The following is a 21,724-nucleotide window of genomic DNA, read 5'->3' as shown; positions in this document are numbered from 1 at the left end:
CGAGCAAACCTCGTCTGGGGCAAGTGAAAAACAGTGATCATAAGCTACTAGGAAAAACGACTTCATAGCACCAAACCCTACAAATTCCTTATTTTTACTTTTGCTTGTTGAAGTTTATATTACCGAGCACTAACTTGAGTGTCGGAGTCCTTTTTGCAGGTTCCACGCCGAGGTCTTCAGTTCCGAGGAGAATACTTCCGAGCCCCTGACGGAGCTTGTAGCCGATCACACTTCGAAAGCTTTATCTCGCAAGGAACAAGTTCAATAAGCAACCCTCTCTCTACCTTTAAGTTCAAATATAAAAAATTAGATATTTTTATTTATTTAATTTAATATTATTTTATATTTTACTATTTATTTAATTTAATTTTTTATATGATAAAAAATAATAGAATATTCAATAAGTATTAATATTATTGTATTTGTATAAATTGATACAAAAAAATTTAATAAATATTATAAATTTTAATATTTATCCTTCTAACTTCTTTTTTACATATTCTACATGATATATATTCAAATTTTTATATAAAATAATAATAAAAAAAATCAAAGAATTGATGCATTTTTTAAGAGGAAGCCTAATATTTAAGAAGGAGAACATATAATTTTTACAATATCAATACCTATAGATAGTTCTTATACTTTAATGAATCACGAAAAAAGTGAGATACAACCTTCAAAAGTTCAAATAGTTACATCTGATGAGTTTGACCTTAATTTTTTAGAACGAGACCCTGAAAAATGGCTTTAAATTTGGCAATATCACCTAAACCAGAGAGATGAGATTAGACGAGCTTATCTTAAATGGGTCCATATCAAAAGTATTTTGAGAATTATCTTCTATGTGGCCCCCCAAAATTTTGTTTCAAGTTCCGCCACTGCAGGTGCCCCAGTATTTAAAACTGTACCTCAAAAATCTGTTACTAGTTTTTGGTTGCACTCATTTGCAAGGAATGAAGATATAGAAGCAATCACAACAAACACAAAGGCACAAGAGAAGAGAAATTAATCAAGGGATTCAGAATGCGTTGGTCATCCTTCTATCACACAGCATCAAGGGTTTTTAATGAGTATCCCAGTTGGTCCAAGTCTGCTATTGTATGCACTGTTATCAGGTCCTCACACCTTCTCAATTCTCTACTTTTGTTTCTTTCTGTACTCTTTTCCTTTTCTATCTCATGCTTCTTCTTTTTCTCTCTCTTTTTTTTAATGTTTTAGTAGCCATAGTATTGTATATTTGTATCTGAACAAATTAAATATGCCGAATACAAAAATGCATGAAGCGAAAAGTGATTGTAACAGATAAATAAATAAACGAAGACTACTCCTTATTGTTTTTTTTTTTGTTTTTTTGGTGACTTGACTACTCCTTATTTGATTTAGAATTTGATGCTTTTATGGTTCAAATAATTAGAAATTTGTTTTCTTTAAACATCTCGAGTTATTTGTGATGACAAATCCAAATGTAACAAGTTTGAGTCTTGATGAGTTCTTGACATATTATGATTGTATTTGGATATGTCTCTCAAATAAAAATATAAAGACAACAGATAAAAAAACGAGTTTATGTTTAAATTGGTTCTTGAAAAACTATGTTAGAGTCAATAGAAAATCTCTAAAAAATCATGTTCTTGAGAGAAAGTTAACAGAAGGATATATGTTTTCTAACAAAATTGAGTAGTTGAATTTTTTAAAAATTAAATCAAGTTGACTCTTGTGCGTAATTTTTTACAAACTATTTTGAACATTAACCCTAAAAAATTGTTTGATTATGATTATAAGTAACAAAACTTCATAAAACACAAATTTTGTATGCCTTAAAAGATCAAAACAGCAGAATGGATCAACTCTAGCAATTAATGATCATTTCTTATTTCCTGTGATGATTATATTATTTTGTTTTGGGGGTTTGCAGTAGTGGAGGCCTAGTGGCATACGGTGAAGCGGTACAAAGTGAGAATGTGAAAGAAGCCCCAAGAAAGAAAGTGGTGATTCTTGGAACTGGTTGGGCAGGAACCAGTTTTCTTAAGAGCATCAGAAGTTCATCTTATGATATCCATGTTGTTTCACCTCGTAACTATTTTGCATTCACCCCTTTGTTGCCAAGTGTCACTTGTGGCACTGTCGAAGCACGCAGCATTGTTGAACCCATTCGCAACATCTCAAGAAAGGTACTCTATTTGGGTACGTTTTATTGGGGCGTAAAAATTGATAAACAATCGCATCTTGTAGACAGGGACGGATCCAGAAATGATATTATAGGGGCCAATAATACATATAATATTAAAAATTATGTAAAAAAATTATATAATATAAGATGTATTATAAAAATATACGGATAGAGAATATATTTTAAAGTAAAAAAAATATGTGTATACTTTTTACTAACGAAGTGGTCGATTTTTTGTATCATAAAATTCACCGATAATAAAATTTGTGTCAAAATTTTCAACAATTTTCTTTTCAATATAATTAAAAGACAATTAGCAAGAAATTCATCTTTTATTTTGTTTCTAAGTTATTTTTCACAATATTCATAGTTGAAAAAGATCTCTTAATTGTAGCAGATGAAACAGAGAGAATTAATACCAAACGAATAAAAAAACGGCCACAAGAAGAAAAAGAATTCACTTTATGAGATTTAAAAATTTTTATTTAATTAAAAAATATTAGTAATAATATATTTTTCAGATTTTTTTAATATTGTTACTTATTTTTTAGATATTAAAAATTATTAATATTTAAATTAGATTGAACTTTTATTTATATTAAATTAAATACTAAATATTTTTTTTAAAAAAAATAAATTATACATAATAACTTATTACTATTAAAAAAAGTTGGGGGCCGAGTCCGCCACTCCCCTTATCCCCCCTTATGTCCGTCCCTGCTTGTAGATAGTACAAAAAATGTCCTTTTTTCGTGTACACCATTTGTTCAAACCGTTATGGTAAGAAGACAAAAAATTAAAAAAAAATCAGATAAAACTGGTTTTAGTTAATTTTTATTAATTATTATAATAATTAATAAATAAAAAATAAAATAAATTTTAGTTGTTTCTTATTAATTTATTTTAGTTATCAAACATTTTCAATAAAAAATTAATTACTAAAATCAGTTATTAGTAAAAATATGTGTTGAAATATAAAATACATATTAAATAATAAATAAATATAAATATAAATATATAGATACACTTAATATTTTTGTATTTTCAAACGTGCATGTTCGACTTTTTGTTGCTTCATGGTAAAGTAAAAATAGCATGATTAAAGTGAAAACTAGTGATCGAATATGGAGTCATGAGATAAATAGTGATTAGTACACACCTTTAATTTGCAACAGAGTGGTGTAAATATTGAATTCAGTGAAGCTGAATGCTATAAGATCGACCCGAAGAACAAGAAAGTTTACTGCCGTGCTGATCCAGAGAAAAAGATGGGTGGGATTGAAGATTTTTCCCTTGATTATGATTACCTTGTAATAGCCATGGGAGCACGTTCTAATACCTTCAACACACCTGGAGTTCAGGAACATGCTTACTTCTTGAAGGTATATATATATATTATACATCTTTCTTTCCCTTTCACATTTTCAACAAAAGCAATCTCTTTAGGTAACACATAGAGATTTACCTCTCTGGTTTATAGTTAGAAGTATAAAAATTACTTTATAGTTATGTCTTTTGTGTCTTTATTTTGGAATCATCGAAATTATGTTAATAATTATTCTTTGGATTTGAATGTATGTGAAGGAAGTGGATGATGCTCTAAGAATCCGGCAAAAGGTGGTTGATCTTTTTGAGAAAGCAAGCATTCCATCCATATCTGATGAAGAGAAGAAGAAGCTTCTGAGTTTTGTGATTGTTGGAGGAGGCCCAACTGGGGTAGAGTTTGCTGCAGAACTTCATGACTTTGTTCATGAGGATCTTTCTAAACTCTATCCTTCTCTACAACGTTATGTCAATATCACTTTGCTGGAGGCCGGAGATCATATCTTAAACATGTAACATTTTCTTTCTTTTCCTATTTGTTACGTTGTTTTGTTCCAATCACATAATGAGTTTAAAAAGAGAAAGATGACATTTTTTGCAGGTTTGACAAGAGAATCACAGAATTTGCTGAAACAAAGTTCAAAAGGGATGGCATAGATGTGAAGTTAGGATCTATGGTTATCAAAGTAAGTGAGAGAGAAATCTCGGCCAAAGACAGAGTAAGCGGTCAAGTTGCTTCCATACCTCATGGAATGGTAGTTTGGTCCACCGGCGTCGGTCCTCGCCCAGAAATAATTGAATTTATGAAACAAGTTGGCCAGGTTTGTCGCTTCGTATTCACAGAGTGCTAGGCAAACAATAACCATCTTGAACAACATGAACAACTACCAATCAAATAAAAATACACTACATCCTAATTGAATGCTACTAATTAAATTTAAGATTAATTTACTCTTTTAATCCTATTAATTCATATTGTTCACACATTGTTCAAAAATGTTGATGATTATCTATACTTTTTCTATTTTTAAACTAAGAAAAAAGTGTTGGTTATTTAATTGTTTTTGTTGGTTGGAATTGTTTGTGTTATAGAGTAATAGACGTGCATTAGCCACTGATGAATGGCTAAGGGTGGAGGGATATGACAACATCTATGCTTTAGGTGATTGTGCCACTATAAATCAGAGGAAAGTTATGGTATGTGCATCCTTATATGCATTAAGCTGAGAAGGATTTATTATTATTATTCCAAGCTGAGATAGTTGAATTGAACAGGAAGATATAGCATTGATATTCAGCAAGGCAGACAAGAAGAACAGCGGGAAGTTGGATCTGAAAGAGTTTCAAGGCGTAGTGGACGACATAATCGAGAGGTACCCTCAGGTGGAGATTTATTTAAAGAAGAACCAAATGAAAGATATTGCCACCTTGCTCAAGTTTTCTCAAGACAGCTCAGTTACTGTTGACATTGAATCCTTCAAATCTGCACTTTCCAATGTTGATACTCAGATGAAAAATCTCCCTCCAACAGCTCAGGTAAATTCTACGAGCTTCCCTTATAAATCAAAAGAGCTTCTATGTAAGATACAAGGTTTTGAAAACCCAATGCTCCTTAATTTCGAACTAACAGAATTAGAAATTTAAAAATTTAATTAAATTTTAATTGAAACTGAATTGGATATAATAAAATAATATATTTATATATAAAATAAAGTATATTTTTTATTTTTAATGTTCGTAATTTTTTTTAAAAATATTTTTAATATTTAGTTTTATTTAATTTTATCTCGAACATTTTTAATTTGTATCAAAATTATTTTGGACGTTAATTTTATGAAAAATTTTAAGGGCAAAATTAAAATTTTAAAGACAATTTTGATACAAATAAAAAATATTAGTGATAAAATTAGATGAATCCAAAACGTAAAGAACAAAATTAAACGAAATTAAATATTAAGGATATTATAAAAAAAATCAATATTTGAGACAAAAAAAATATATTTTATCAAAATATATATTTTTTTAAAATAATTTTTTTATTATTTTAAATTGACTAACCATTAAAAAATTGCATCAGTTCAACCGATTAATTTTTTTTTTTTTTTGAATTTTAATTTATTACTAAACAATCTTTATCTTAAATTAAAGAGTAATATTACACATTTAAATTTTTTGTATGAATTAAGTACAATTAAGTTAAACAATAAAACTTAGAATAATATTAATCATAACCAATTTTTGTTATGTTAGACTAATTTAATTAAGAGGTTGCAGGTTCGAGTCTCCTATTTTTGGTAAAAAAAAAGACTAATTTAATTAAATTTAATTAACAAAAAAACTTAAATGTGAACATTATTCTGCCAATGAGTAATAGTTCAAATAGCATAGTCTTCCTATACTCAATTAAGAGGTTGCGGGTTCGAGTCTCCTATCTTTGGTAAAAAAAAAAAATAATAATGTGAACATTATTCTAAATTAAATCAAAGAATAGTATCAGATATTCAGTTAACCGAATGGAACCAACTAATTCAATTTTATTCTCGTAACTATATGCCCTTTCATTTTTGCGTTCCCACAAAATATATACTAGTATTTAAAGGTACTTACAAATTTGAAGAAATTATAGGTAGCTGCTCAGCAAGGAGCGTATCTTGCAGATTGTTTCAACCGTATGGAGATATGCGAGCGGTATCCGGAAGGTCCTCTTAGATTCAGGGGAACCGGACGCCATCGCTTTCATCCCTTCAGGTACCAATTCAAGATGCTTCGCCCTTTCATTTTACTTAATCAAACCACATAATGACATCAACAACTTCATCAATCTTCAAGGTACAAGCATTTTGGACAATTTGCTCCTCTAGGAGGAGAACAAACTGCAGCTCAACTTCCGGGAGATTGGATTTCAATTGGCCATAGCACTCAATGGTTGTGGTATTCTATATATGCTAGGTAATTTATTTTAAACAATTTTTCGTCATATTTTTATTTTCTATGTTTATTTTACTATTTTTTATTTTTAGAATTTGATAAAAAATAATAAAAATAATAAAATTTTATTTTTTTCTTGTTTTTAATTTTTATTTACAAAATTCTAAAAATAAAAAATGATAAAAATAAAAACAAAAAATATCAAATATACAAACTAAGCTTACACTAATTATTTTCTATGTGGGTCATAACTCATAACAGGGTGATATATTCTAAAACAAAGATGACATGTCAATTTTAAAAAATCTGAGGTGCTTCTAAAAGTTACTATTAGTGATTTGTTTTTCCTTCTAAAATTATCATTGGCAATTTAATAGGATAAAAACACATAGGAGATAGAGCTTGTGTAGTGTTGAAAAAAATACTGCTTTATAGTTGGAAATTTGCCAGGTCCATATTCACAAAAAAAAAAAAAAAAAAAAAATCGTTTGTTGAGCCATTTTGTGGAATTTCACCAAGTTGGATCCATATTCAAATGGTTGAGATACTAAACATACCTTAAATTAAAGTATTACTCATGGCATTTTGTTTGAATGTTATTCTTATAATTTGGTACAATATATATCAAATGACAAGTAAAAGAAATGAAGTCGTGTATATGATTTAATCCTCTAATACTTACTGAAACATATATATGCAGCAAACTAGTGAGTTGGAGAACAAGAGCATTGGTGGTATCTGATTGGGGAAGGAGATTCGTATTTGGGAGGGACTCAAGTCGAATCTGAGATTATCACATCTAATCCAAAACCATGCATGTAGATTTGTTGGCACAACAGAGCAATAGAAGGAACTCGAAAAAAACCAACACGGTGTTTAATTATTTTTCTCATTCAGAAGTAGTTTCTTATTATATAGTATGTACTAGTACTTTGATCGGTAACCTTTTTCCTTTTTCGGTCTTGATTTATTTAATTTTTTTTTTTCAGTTTTACTCTTATATAATACAAGCTATTACCATAAGTTTGTGATAAATTCAAACCAAAAGCTGATCAAGTAGGATCAAGAGATCATCCAATTGATGCTTACATTATATTAATTTGTCACCGCATAACTCAATAAGTAGATGGTAGAAGCAATAACAAATCCTTATCACACAGTGATAAGTTTAAAAATGTGATGAACATTATGGGCGGCTGATTTTTCCTATGAAAAAATAAAGCCTCAAGACAAATTGAGATTAAATAGAGTTTGAAAATGTCAATACTTTACCTCTATAAATAGTGAGGTATGAGAAAATTGACGTACAACAACAAAACATTAATAAAACAAATATTTTCTCTTTTTTTCTTATATACATTACAATAAAAGCACTTCTTTATTTTTCCTTTCATATACTACTAATATAACATTAATATATTATTATCTTTATAGTAGTATAATAATATTGACTTTTATTATTTCTCCTTTCATATACTACTAATATAATATTAATATATTATTATCTTTATAGTAGTATAATAATATTGGTAAATATTGATAGTAGTACTTTTCTATTCATATTTTATTTTATTACCTCTTCTTTATTTATTTTACAACACGTTATTAGCACGAGACTCTAATCAAATTTTTTAAGGAAGACTCAGGTAACAAATTTTCATTATGTCGAAACTCTCTCATCTTGAATTCGATGCTCTTGATATATTTGGAAACAATTATTTATCATGGATACTAGATGCTAAAATTCATCTTGATTCAATGGATCTTGGAGATACCATTAAGGCTGAAAATAATGCATCCCAGAAGGATAAAGCCAAAGTTATGATTTTTCTTCGTCGTCATCTTGATGAAGGATTGAAAAATGAATATCTCACATTAAAAGATCCTGCAGATCTTTGGAAAGACCTTGAAGAAAGGTACAATCATAAAAAAACGGTGATACTGCCTCAAGCCCAATATGAGTGGACGCACTTGCGTCTGCAGGATTTTAAATCCATAAATGAATATAATTCTGCAATGTTTCGAATCACCTCACGAATGAAATTATGTGGGAAAAAGATAACTGATCATGATATGTTGGAGAAAACTTTCTCAACCTTCCATGCCTCGAATGTGCTCCTGCAGCAGCAGTATCGAGAAAAAGGGTTTAAAAAATATTCTGAGTTAATTTCTTGCCTTCTTGTTGCTGAACGCAACAATGAGTTGCTCTTGAAAAATCATGAAGCGCGCCCAACTGGCGCCGCCCCATTTCCTGAAGTAAATGCGGCAAATTACCTCAGAAGAGGTAAATGGCAAGGTTTTAATAACAAGAAAAATTATGGAAGGAAAAAGAATTATATTCAAAAGAGAGGATCTCACCAGAAGTGGGATAAAGAAAGAAATTCTGGGCAAAATAAATCAACAGAGGATAAGTGTTTCCGTTGTGGTGGAAAGGGCCATTTGTCACGTACCTGTCGTACCCCAAGGCACCTAGTTGATCTTTACCAGACATCTTTGAAAAAGGATGACAAAGAAAAGGAAACAAATTTTGTTTCAAATGATGCTGAAAATTCCACCACTCATTATGATGTATCTAATTTCTTTAAGGATTCTGAAGGAAATATTGGCTATTTGATCAATGATGGAATAGTTTGATATGTATATGTGTTTGTTAAGTATTCATGTAAATAATTTTACTGTGCATGTACTTCTACTCATTTTATTATTATTATCATTTGTCTTTGAAGAAAATGGCAAGGATATATAATGAAGATATATGCCTTGCGGATAGTGCAAGTTCGCACACCATTCTCAAAAGTGATATATATTTTACCCATCTTGTGCCAAAAGAGGAATATGTTAATACTGTTATTGGCTCAGGCAATGTGATAGAAGGCTCCGGAAGAGCTATAATTTTGTTTTCTGGAGGAACAAAATTTATAATAAATAATGCACTATTATCTACCAAGTCCTTGAGGAACTTGTTGAGTTTCAAAGATATTCGCCGAAATGGATATCATGTTGAGACAATGAATGAGGGAAATCATGAGTATTTATGTATTACAACTTATGATTCAAATAAGAAAGTTATATTAGAAAAATTACCCTCACTTTCATCTGGGTTGTATTATACCAAGATTAGTGCAATTGAATCACATGCCATTGTAAACCAGAAGTTTACTAACCCAAATGAATTCATAACTTGGCATGATAGATTGGGTCATCCGGGAACAACCATGATGAGGAGAATTATTGAAAACTCTCATGGACATTCACTAAAGAACCAGAAGATTCTTAAATCTAGTGAATTTTGTTGTGCTACATGTTCTCAGGGAAAGTTAATTTTAAGGCCATCACCAGTAAAGATTGGATTTGAGTCTCCTGAATTCCTAAAAAGGATTCAAGGTGATATATGTGGACATATTCATCCACCATGTGGATCTTTTAGATATTTTATGATCCTAATAGACGCATCTTCGAGATGGTCACATGTGTGCTTATTATCTTCTCGCAACCTCTGCGTTTGTGAGATTACTGGCTCAAATTATTCGATTAAATCCAGAAAATCCAATCAAAGCAATTCGTCTTGATAATGCTGGTGAATTTACTTCCCAAACTTTTGATGCTTATTGTATGGCTAATGGAATAAGTGTTGAACATCCAGTAGCTTATGTTTCATACACAAAATGGGTTAGCAGAATCACTTACTAAGTGTCTCCAATTAATTGCTAGACCCTTGCTTATGAGAACAAATCTCCCAACCTCGGTTTGGGGGCATGCTATTTTATATGCCGCAGCACTTATTCGTTTGAGGTCAACGAGTTACCATAAGTTCTCTTCTATGCAATTAGCTTTTGGCCAGCAGCCAAATGTTTCCCATTTAAGAATATTTGGGTGTGCGATATATGTTCCCATTGCACCACCTAATCGCATCAAAATGGGACCCCAAAGAAAATTGGGGATATATGTTGGATATGATTCTCCCTCTATAGTGAGGTATCTTGAGATACAAACTGGAGATGTATTTAAAGCCCGGTTTACGGATTGTCATTTTGATGAATCAAAATTTCCAATATTAGGGGGAGAGAATAAGCTTCCTGAAAAGAAACTTAATTGGAATGCATCATCGTTGATGCATTTAGATCCTCGATCAGGCAATGTGGACTAGAAGTTCAAAAGATTATACATTTGCAAAGAATAGCAAATGAATTGCCTGATGCATTTTCCGATACAAAGAGGATAACCAAATCTTATATACCAGCGGAAAATGTCCCAATTCGAATTGATATCCCAGTAGGACAAGTAGCCACTAAAGCAAATTCACGCCAGAAGCGTGGCAGGCCTGCCGGTTCCAAAGATTAAAATCCTCGAAAGCGAAAAGAGGTAAATATTATTCCTGTTGGAAAAGACATAGTAGAGACACCTGTAGTTGTCCAAAATTCTGATATAATTTTAACTCTAGAAGACGTTCAGGTACCTCAAAATTGTGAAAATGATGAGATCTTGATAAATTATGTCTTTATAGGAGAGAAATGGGACCGAAATAAGACAATTGTCAATGAAATATTTGCATATAATGTGGCATTAAATATCATGCATGAAAGTAAGGATCTTGAGCCAAGATCAGTCGAAGAATATCGACAAAGGAATGATTGGCCAAAATGGAAAGAAGCCATGAAGGCTGAATTAGACTCACTTGCAATACGTGAAGTCTTTGGACCTGTAGTCCGTACACCAGAAGATGTAAAACCTGTTGGATACCGATGGGTATTTGTGAGAAAACGAAATGAGAAAAATGAAGTTGTGCGCTACAAAGCCCGACTTGTTGCACAAGATTTTTCACAAAGGCCCGGTATAGATTATGAAGAAACGTATTCCCCTGTAGTGGATGCGATAACATTGCGTTAGTTGGTCAGTTTATATGCATATCATAAACTGCATATGCATTTAATGGATGTGGTAACAACCTATTTATACGGCTCATTAGATCGGGATATCTATATGAAAGTCCCTGAAGGACTAAAGATATCTAAACCATCCAATGAATATTCACAGGGATTATACTCAGTTAAATTGAAAAGATCTTTATATGGTCTAAAGCAATCTGGACGAATGTGGTATAATCGTCTTACTGAGTATCTGGCCAAAAATGGATTCAAGAATGATGATATCTATCCATGTATTTTCATAAAGAAATCTGCATCTGGATTCATTATAATTGCTGTGTACGTTGATGATTTAAATATCATTGGGACTCCTGAAGAGATTTCAACAATTATAAAAACTTTAAAAGAAGAGTTTGAGATGAAAGATCTTGGAAAGACTAAATTTTGTCTCAGCCTGCAGATCGAGCATATAAAAAATGGGATCTTTATTCATCAAACAACATACACAGAAAAGATCTTGAAAAGATTTTATATGGATAAGTCACATCCATTAAGTACCCCAATGATCGTAAGATCTTTGGATGTGGAGAATGATCAATTCCGTCCTAAAGAAGAAAATGAAGATATCATTGGTCCTGAAGTACCATATCTTAGTGCCATTGGAGCGCTAATGTATCTTGCCAATAATACACGACCCGATATATCATTTGCCATGAATTTACTAGCAAGATATAGTTCATCTCCAACCAGAAGACATTGGAGTGGAATCAAACAAATCTTTTGATATCTTCATGGGACGGTTGATATGGGATTATTTTATCCCTATGGATCCAAGTCACAACTAGTTGGCTATGCAGATGCTGACTACTTGTCTGATCCACATAAAGGGAGATCTCAAACAGGATATCTATTCACATATGGTGGTACAGTTATATCATGGAGGTCCACAAAATAGACGATAGCAGCAACCTCCTCTAATCATGCTGAAATACTCGCGATACATGAAGCTAGTCGCGAGTGTTTTTAGCTCAGGAGTTTGATCCAATATATTCTGTCATCATGTGGACTGATTGATCATAAGATAGCTCCAATTGTCCTGTTTGAAGATAATACAGCATGTATTGCTCAACTTAAAGGCGGATACATCAAAGGTGATAGAACAAAGCATATTTCTCCCAAATTTTTCTTCACCCATGATCTTCAAAATCAAGGGACAATTGATGTCCAACAGATCCGCTCAAGTGACAATTTGGCAAATTTATTTACAAAGTCACTCCCAAAATCCTTCTTTGAAAGATCGGTACATGAGATTGGGATGCGCCGATTTCGAGATATTAAATAAATTGTACTCTTTTTTCCTTGGTCAGGTTTTTTTCCCATTGGGTTTTTCTTGACAAGGTTTTTTAATGAGGCAGTCCCTATCAAAAAGGATATTGTACTCTTTTTCCTTCACTAAGATTTTTTTCCTACTGGGTTTTCCTTTAGTAAGGTTTTAATGAGGCAATAATCCTAAATGGTCATCCAAGGGGGAGTGTTGTAATAAGTTCAAAAATGTGGATGACCATTATGGGCGGCTGATTTTTCCTATGAAAAATGAAGCCCCCAAGACAAATTGAGATTAAATAGAATTTGAAAATGTCAATACTTTACCTCTATAAATAGTGAGGTATGAGAGAATTGACGTACAGCAACAAAACAATAATAAAACAAATATTCTCTCTCTCTTTCTTATACACATTACAATAAAAGCACTTCTTTATTTTCTCCTTTCATATACTACTAATATAACATTAACATATTATTATCTTTATAGTAGTATAATAATATTAGTAAATGTTGATAGTAGTACTTTTCTATTCATATTTTATTTTATTAACTCTTCCTTATTTATTTTACAACAATCACAACATAGTCAAGTTATTTTTCTTTTTCCCCTGAAAAAGACATATGTGAAAATAAAAACCATAAACTAAACCTACAATTTTTACTAGAAAAGATGCTCTAATTTTCAAATTCTAATGTGATTGCTAAAATTATCGGTGCTCCATGTACATATTTACATAAAAAATTTGTACATGATGTCAATACGGGTTGAGAGATGGATTGGAAATTTGTAGGTTGGGGTGGATGTCGGATCTTTCGACTGGAGTAGAAAAGGGAGTGGTACCTGCAAAGACACTCCAACGCTCAAGTCAGAATAGATCTCAGAGGTATAAGGTGTGTAGAGTGAATGTCGTACATGAGGAGTCTGGGGCTTCCCTTTATATAGGTGGTGGTCATTATCTTTATCTTATCTTATTTGGTTAAGATAAGGGAGATATTTGAATTTGATTGTTGGTTAGAAGCTCTTAGCAGGCCGGTTCCAGGCCTTCTAGAAGGGTGAGATGGGTCGAACTGGATAACCGAATTTGGAGACTATTCCGGGTGTGGAGTCCGTAGGCCGAATTCGTAACAAAATTCATAATATATATACAGTTCTACAAGAGAAGATCAGTACAAAACCATGACTTATCCCCAAAAAAATATATAATAAATAATAAAATGATTACATCATAAAAAAGACAAAATAAACTTTAATTATTTAGCAGGTCAAAACACATTAATAAATTTTTTGAATCACAAAATTACATGAATCTCCTAAAGAAAAAAATATTACGTGCATACTCTCATAAATATTTTTATGTAAATCAAATTGATTAAAGTTGATTTAGCCATTATACTGGTACATCGAATCAATCAAATTCGAACTACTAGGATTATGCATAGATCGAGTGGACTAGATTCGATTTAGTTGATTTTGAAATCCATCCATCATAAATTGAAACCATTGACTTCGAATTACACACAGTTTTTGTCCCCTAGTAATTCGAATTGAGTGGATTCGAATTAAGCACTAGTAAATTAAATGGACTTACTTCGATTTACATTAAATGAAAGCTAGTGGTAAATCGAATCTACTAGTTTTGATTTAATGTTTATATACCTATATAAAGAATTCGAATCTACTTATTTTGAATTATATTTCACCAAACCACATCCCCCCAAAAACGAATTCCAGAGAAAATTTGCGCCAAAAAAGCCATAGGATTGAAACTGTGGAAACGGAAGACTACCTGAATCATATCTATCGGTTAGACGGCATCGCCCATATTACTGGTTCCATCCATGAAGAGGTTAGTTTCCAAAATTGAATATCTGTAAAAAAAAAAAAAGGTAATAATTTATGATGTTAAGTCACTTAGAATTTTGTTATATGCACTTCTGAGATTTTTAAACTACAAATGGTAGTTGGAGTAGTGGTTTAGTGTTTTGCTAGATTTTTAAAAGTAAAAATGCACAGTGAAATAGTGATTAACAATGCTTATTAGTTAGAGTAGTGATTAACTAGATTAGAAGTTTTTTAGGAGTTTAGGTTAATCTAATTTAGGTTTCTAATGTTAGATTAAATAGGCAGTAGAAGTTTAACAAAAATGTAAAATAGTTTAATTTTTTAGATTTAATATAATTCCTAAACGTTAGGTTAACGGACCAGTAATTTAGTTTATTTTTAATTTATTTAAAATTAATTTAGTTTGGGTTATTTAAAATTTTTATTAATTTAATTTAGTTTAATTTATTCAAAATTAATGTAATTTAATCTCTAAATGTTAAAGATTAAATTAATGTAATTTAATTTAGTTCAATTTTGTACTTTATACTTTAGTGTAATCGAATTTGGTTGAATGCAATTTAGTTAAATTATTGAACGTTAGGTTGACTATGTCTAGGGTTGCAACATAATTTACATTAAAGTTTATTTTTAGTAGAGTTGTCCATTTTAGGTGATTTTTGATATAACTCGGATATGATTTTGTTGAAAAGGATCTGTATTATTTAATGGTTTTTTGGTGAATTGATTTGTTACTTGTGATGGTTCTAAAGGACATTTTTTCATTGTGGTGCAGCCATATCGATGTATCACCAGCATGAGGAAGCAGCATGATATGCCCTTGGATGACAGGATCATACCATACCTGCAGACGGCCGGCTTAGCCCACCTCGCGAGACTCAATGACCACTAGTTTATGTTGGATGAGCTGCTAGTCAGTGCATTTGTGCAGTGGTGGCGGCCTGAAACTCATACTTTCCATATGCCATTCGCGGAGTGTATATTATGCTTCAAGATGTTGCATACCATTTAGGCCTTCCCATCGACGGACATTACGTTAGCGGATGCCTAACGGATTTTCAGCAGTTCATTGATGGTGGGCAACCTGTATGGGATTGGTCCAAGAGTTGTTGGGTGTGTTGCCTCCGGCGAACTGCATTGACAAGTTCACGGTGAAGTACACCTTGATGCAGGAGACGTTCAGTCACCATACCACAGCTTGGTGGAGTACAGCATCATCCAGCACTCAACATTGATTTTCTGATGTTGAAAGATGACAGAGGCGGAGACCGATGGTTTCCGGAAACTCTACAGAGTTGGTACATACATTAGACCAGGCAGGCCGACCATGTGCTACGATTTGATGTGGTCGCAGACCCAGGACCATCACAGGCTTACTTGAAGTGGTGGCATCAGTATGGGAGGAGATTCTTATTGCCGGAGCTCTTTCTCGGAGACCCAAGAGAAGATCCTATCCCGACCAAGGCGACGCAGAGAGGTCTAGGCTGAGTACCTGAGATGGATCAGGTGCCAGATGTTCCTGACAGATTTGAGTGGATAGAAGATGTCGTGTTGGTACACGAGCCAGTAATTGTGAGTGGAGGACAAGATCATACCATACCTGCAGACGGCCGGCTTAGCCCACCTTGCGAGGCTCAACGACCACTAGTTTAGGTTGGATGAGCTGCTAATAAGTGCATTTGTGCAGTGGTGGCGGCCTGAGACTCATACTTTTCATATGCCATTCACGGAGTGTATATTACGCTTCAAGATGTTGCATACCATTTAGGCCTTCCCATCGACGGACATTACGTTAGTGGATACCTGACGAATTTTCAGCGGTTCATTAATGGCGGGGAACCTGTATGGGATTAGTCCAAGAGTTGTTGGGTGTGTTGCCTCCGGCGGACTGCATCGACAAGTTCACGGTGAAGTGCACTTAGATGCAGGAGACGTTCAGTCACCATACCACAGCTTGGTGGAGTACAACATCGTCCACAGCCCGCACTCGACATTGATTTTCTAATGTTGAAGGATGGCAGAGGCGAGGACCGACGGTTTCCGGACACTCTACAGAGTTGGTACATACATTACACCAGGCAGGCCGACCATGTGCTACGATTTGATGTGGTCGCAGACCCAGGACCATCACAGGCTTACTTGAAGTGGTGGCATCAGTATGGGAGGAGATTCTTATTGCCGGAGCTCTTTCTCGGAAACCCCAGAGAAGATCCTATCCCGACCAAGGCGACGCAGAGAGGTCTAGGCCGAGTACCTAAGATGGATCAGGTGCAAGATGTTCCTGACAGATTCGAGTGGATAGGAGATGTCGTGTTGGTACACGAGCCAGTAATCGTGAGTGGAGGTGGCTCGATGATGCAATTGACGCCATAGAGGGGAGGCATCGAGGTCGTCGACGAGGTAGAGGGCGCGGTCGAGAGGGAGAGATGGGTGGACGTCGAGGTAGAAGTCGACATATTAGGAGAGCCGAGTATGACGGTGGTGATGGTGGGGATGATGGTGGAGATGACAGCAGTAGAATTGATGATGAGGGTGGACCTGGAAGTGGTGGTGGAAGTGGTGGCGGAGGCGATGATAGTGGGGCGGTGGAGGTGGTTTAGAGTTTGGATCTGATGTCGGTAAAGGTGATGGGGTTTATGGAGGTGGGGGTAGGGGTGGTCTTCGGTGTGGTACATTAGGGTTAGTGGATGGTGGAGGGGTTCGGGGTGATGGGAATTTGGCAATTATTTTGTTGGTTTCCCTTACTGTGATATGTCTATGCATGAGAGTCAGACATTCATGAGCACGAGTGAGCTCCTTTCGAATTTGCTAGCTAGCGATGGCCTTGATAGTGAGTTCGGAGGATCCATCTTCCTGGAGGAGATTAGCGTTATTATCCAAGAGGATGAGGCGGCTTGACGTGGTTCAGATGCCCCCGGCCACCAGACACCCTTTGATATGGACCTGAACGAGCCTCTGTCAGGTCTTGTGGACGAAACATTTACATTGGGTGGCACTCCTCCCTCAGCAACTCCAGCTGCAGCCCCAGATCGTGCAGGTCCATCCGCCCCCTCCCCTGGACTGACCCAAGACGATGAGGAGGTACTTTTAGCACAGAGAGCACAGAGGATCAAGCGCCCACGCTGCTGCTTCATAGGGTTACATCTATTTTAACTGTTCAGATGACTGTTTGATTGTATGTTATTATGTTAGCTACCAGATTGTCATTGTGTTGTTGTATTCAAAATTATGTTAGTCCGCTATGTTATCATGTTATTAAGTTACCATCCTATGTTATCATGTCTTGTATGCTATCATGCTATGTCATTATGTTTTACTTGAAACACGCAGAAAAATATAACTTCAGGATGTTATTGATTGATGACTGTTGAAATTTCACCGTTAAAAATAAAAAGTAAAGGCAACACCATTATGAGAAAGAAAATACCATCATATTAACAACGACAGTTCGTCCTACTAGATAATAAACGCAACAACTACATACATCTCGATAACAAAACATAGAATGCCACAATCATCTCTAAGCAACAATAAAGCGTAATACGGTGGATAACCGATAAAGCAATACAATAGAAAGTGATACAGGATACAAAAGTGAAGGCAAAATAATACAGAAAACACTAAACTCCACTGCCTGCGGCAGAACCCCTGGCTCCTCCTCCCTGTGGACAACTCCGCCTAATATGACTAAGCTGTCTGCATAGCCCACACCGCTTTAGTCGATTTGGATCGACCTCGTCCATACTAGTGTGAATTCTAGTGCTCCTCAAACGACCTTTAGATGTACGTCTTTTACTAAGATCAGAGATGATGTTGGCCCATCATATAGTGGCCAGAAACCTTTTGGAATCGGGGGATTGAATCCCATCATGTAGACATTAAACATCGTGCTGAGGCGATATACGTCGTGGACATAAATTGCCCAGCTCAAGCGAAAATATGCATAGCAAGCAACTGCATAGCGACATGGGTAGTGAAGACCCAATTTAATTTCTCTATCTGTTTCATTCCTTGCAGACTCAATTTCTGTAGAACGGTATTTTGAAAATCAACGAGACTCATAGAAGCTCTAATAAAGACACTCAATAGATCTTTGTCAGTAAATTTTATATCCGATCATTAGATAACTCTCTTTGCTAGCCATTGTGAATTTACCTCAATTTAACACTCTAATTCTATTTATATAGCACATGCTCCTTAAGTAAATCGAATTAAATCAGTTCGATTTAATCATATGCCTTGCTTTCTTAGTAACTCTTTATGTAAATCGAATCATATAGATTCAAATTATATGTATTGGCCTTCCATAGCGTAAATCAAATCATGTCGATTCGAATTGCATAATTCCCTAATAAATCGAATTATATTATTTCAATTTATGCGGAGTGAGTGTAAATTTATTTCGATTTACATAGAAATAGGACATACACATAATATTTTTCATTTTAAAAATTCCAAATAATTTTCTCCTCCAATTCATTTGTTGAAATAATTTGCCCTATTTATCATCTGAAACAACTCATCTTTTAAAACATTTACGACTATTCAATACTCCAAAATTACATCATTAGAAAAATAAATTATATATCTCAGATAATGAATGATTAGAAAATTTGTGTTGGATATTTACTAAAAAATAAATTGGTTAAATTATTGTTAATGATAAACTGAATTATAAAGTCAAGTCAATTATTGAATCACTTGATCCTTCACAACTCTGTTATATTTGCATTCAATTTTTACAAAATTACAAGATACTGCTAAGTTATTGTCTATGTATATAATTTACAATTTACACGACCAAACCTAAAAACATTCGAGTTACGAACGAGTGAAGCAGTGAGTCAGCTCAGCCCAGACCCCAAATGTTCAAGTACATAACTTTGCGGAGGGAGTCGTCAGCTTGTCCAACCCGAAGACTGTTAGTCTCGTTTCCGATGGGAACGAGCTCTGGCGCTGGCGATTCTCCGGCGAACAAGAACCTCATCTGGTTGTGTTTGCTGTTTAGAGAGTGAGAGTTGCTCTGCGTTCCAGCCACGGTTCTGGCCATCCAAAAACGGATCAAGTTACTCATCCTAACTGCTTTTTGTTTCGGAATCACCGATTATGAAAAACGTTGCTCTTGGTGTTGTGGACCTAGGGATTTGGAAATAGGATAAGTGTGTTTTGGGGAGTGAGTGTTTTTTATAGAGAAAACCAGAGGCTGTAGGCTGTAGCAACTAAACAAGTGGTTTTCCTTATGAGAGAGTAAAAATGTGGCTAGAGGCTAAAAGGATATTGAATAGTTTGAATACACCTAAATGGTTTTGGTGATGGGCCATTGTGGTGGGTCCCATTTGTTTATCTGGACTTTGGAAATGCTCTAATATTAACAATGTTCTTATTCTAAATCTAAAGTTGTATTATACTATTATCTGACCCCAAAACAAAAAACTAAAGTTGTATTGAATAATTTTACTAAGAATTTATTTAAAAAATTAACTATAAATAAAAATCCAAGCTAATCATTTGTCATTAAAAATATTTAACATTTAATAACTATACCAATTAATTTTATATCTTAGTAGGTAGCTGATTGTTGGGATTTGGGAAATTTGAGTGAAAAATGGAGGTTACATAAACTTGGGGTCTGGTGAGTGGTGAGTGAGTTCCGGAAATGTGTGAGAGAGGGTGAAAGGTCAAAAATCAAAATACAGGAATAACAGGATAGCATAGTACTAAAACAGGTGGCGGGCTTATCCCAAAACACATGCATCATGGATGACTGGGTTTAGATTTACAAGAAAAAATATCAAAATTTATTATTTTAATATTATTTTTAGTTTAATAATTTAATAATATATTTTAATTTATATTTTAAATATTAATAATTAATTAATAGATAAAAATAATAAATTTTTATAATTTTCTAATATTTTTTATTTATAATGCAAAAATTTAATTTTTCTCTTTTACTTTATTTTTTTGGTATTCTCTAGTGATTTATATTGATCATGGTATTTACTATTTAGATTCTATAACCGACTAACTGTTATTTAAAAGAGAATTAGATGAGTAAATAGTTAAATTAGTCCTTAAAAGATTATTATATTTTAAATTTATTCTCAAAAGAATTTTTAATTAAATTCGTTTTTAAAATATTTTAAATTAGTCATGTTAGTCATTTAGTCAATTTCATTGCTAATGGTGTTAAAATTTGTTAATATGATATATTAAGTAATATCACAATACACATCTAGTAGTCCTAATTAACTATTAACATAATTAATTTATAAAATTAGATCAGATTAATTCCAAATTGAGGAATTCTAATACCTCAAATTCTCCCTTTAATTAGGTTTTAATTTGATCTAATTTCATAAATTTATTATCTTGATAGTTAATTAAAATTTTTAGATGTGTGTTGTGGTGTCACTTAATGTGTCACTTAGTAAATTTTGACACCATTAACAAAAAAAGTGACGAAATGACTAACATAACTAATTTAAAATTTTTAAAAGAACAAATTTGATTAAAAAAATTTTGGAAACCAATTTAAGAAAGAGTAATTTTTTAGAGATTAATTTGACTATTTATTCAAATTTATATATAACTGAAAGAATTTATTAATTTTGACAATTATTTTTAATATTAATTTAATTTTTTTAATTTAATAATTTAGTAATATATTTTTAGTCTATATTTTTAAATATTAATAACTAATTAATAATTAAAAATAATAAATTTTACCAATTGTCTAATATTCTTCTATTTAAAAATCAACACTTAGTTAATGAAAAAATAATGTTTATTAATATCAATAAATAAATAAATAAATACATTGTTTATTTTTTATAATTTAATATTTCTTCTTGCCTGCTTCATTTGTTGCACACTTTTTTTTTAATGATTCTGTCGATATATTTGAGTTAATATTTTGATCTCTAAAATTGAATTCGTATTTTAAATTTATCTAAATTTAATTTATTTAATTTAATTCTAAATTTGATATTTATAATTTACATTAATTCTTTTAATATTTCTTTTAACAATATGCTAACGTAACATACTGTAGAGAAAATTTATTTGATAATTATTAACAATTTAAATTTTTCGTTGCAGAAAATGTTTCATTTTAATAAAGATAGTAGAAAAATTATCAAACATGCAATATTAAAAAGTATAGGGAGGTTCTGGAAGGAAACGAGGAACAGATTGTACTATAACTATTACGACTCAGAAAAGATGATTAAACAACATATTGAAAAGCGCCTACCGAGAATTAGT

At 32.8% G+C, this 21,724-nt stretch overlaps 1 protein-coding gene across 1 annotated transcript; it reads left to right on the top strand.

Moving 5' to 3' along the window:
- The first annotated feature begins 1,026 nt into the window (after positions 1 to 1,026).
- LOC112732925 (external alternative NAD(P)H-ubiquinone oxidoreductase B3, mitochondrial-like) lies at positions 1,027 to 7,459 on the top strand. Its single transcript, XM_025781752.3, has 10 exons — positions 1,027 to 1,118; positions 1,919 to 2,174; positions 3,349 to 3,555; positions 3,758 to 4,008; positions 4,098 to 4,317; positions 4,589 to 4,693; positions 4,772 to 5,032; positions 6,123 to 6,244; positions 6,326 to 6,445; positions 7,125 to 7,459. The coding sequence occupies exons 1-10, from the start codon at positions 1,027 to 1,029 to the stop codon at positions 7,210 to 7,212; spliced, it is 1,722 nt and encodes a 573-aa protein (XP_025637537.2). The 3' UTR covers positions 7,213 to 7,459.
- The last annotated feature ends 14,265 nt before the right edge of the window (positions 7,460 to 21,724 follow it).

Source organism: Arachis hypogaea, chromosome 13 (assembly GCF_003086295.3).
Source record: "Arachis hypogaea cultivar Tifrunner chromosome 13, arahy.Tifrunner.gnm2.J5K5, whole genome shotgun sequence".
NCBI classification, from domain to species: Eukaryota; Viridiplantae; Streptophyta; class Magnoliopsida; order Fabales; family Fabaceae; genus Arachis; species Arachis hypogaea.
Note: the sequence above shows the minus strand (reverse complement) of the source record. Positions and strands in the feature narration are given on the sequence as shown.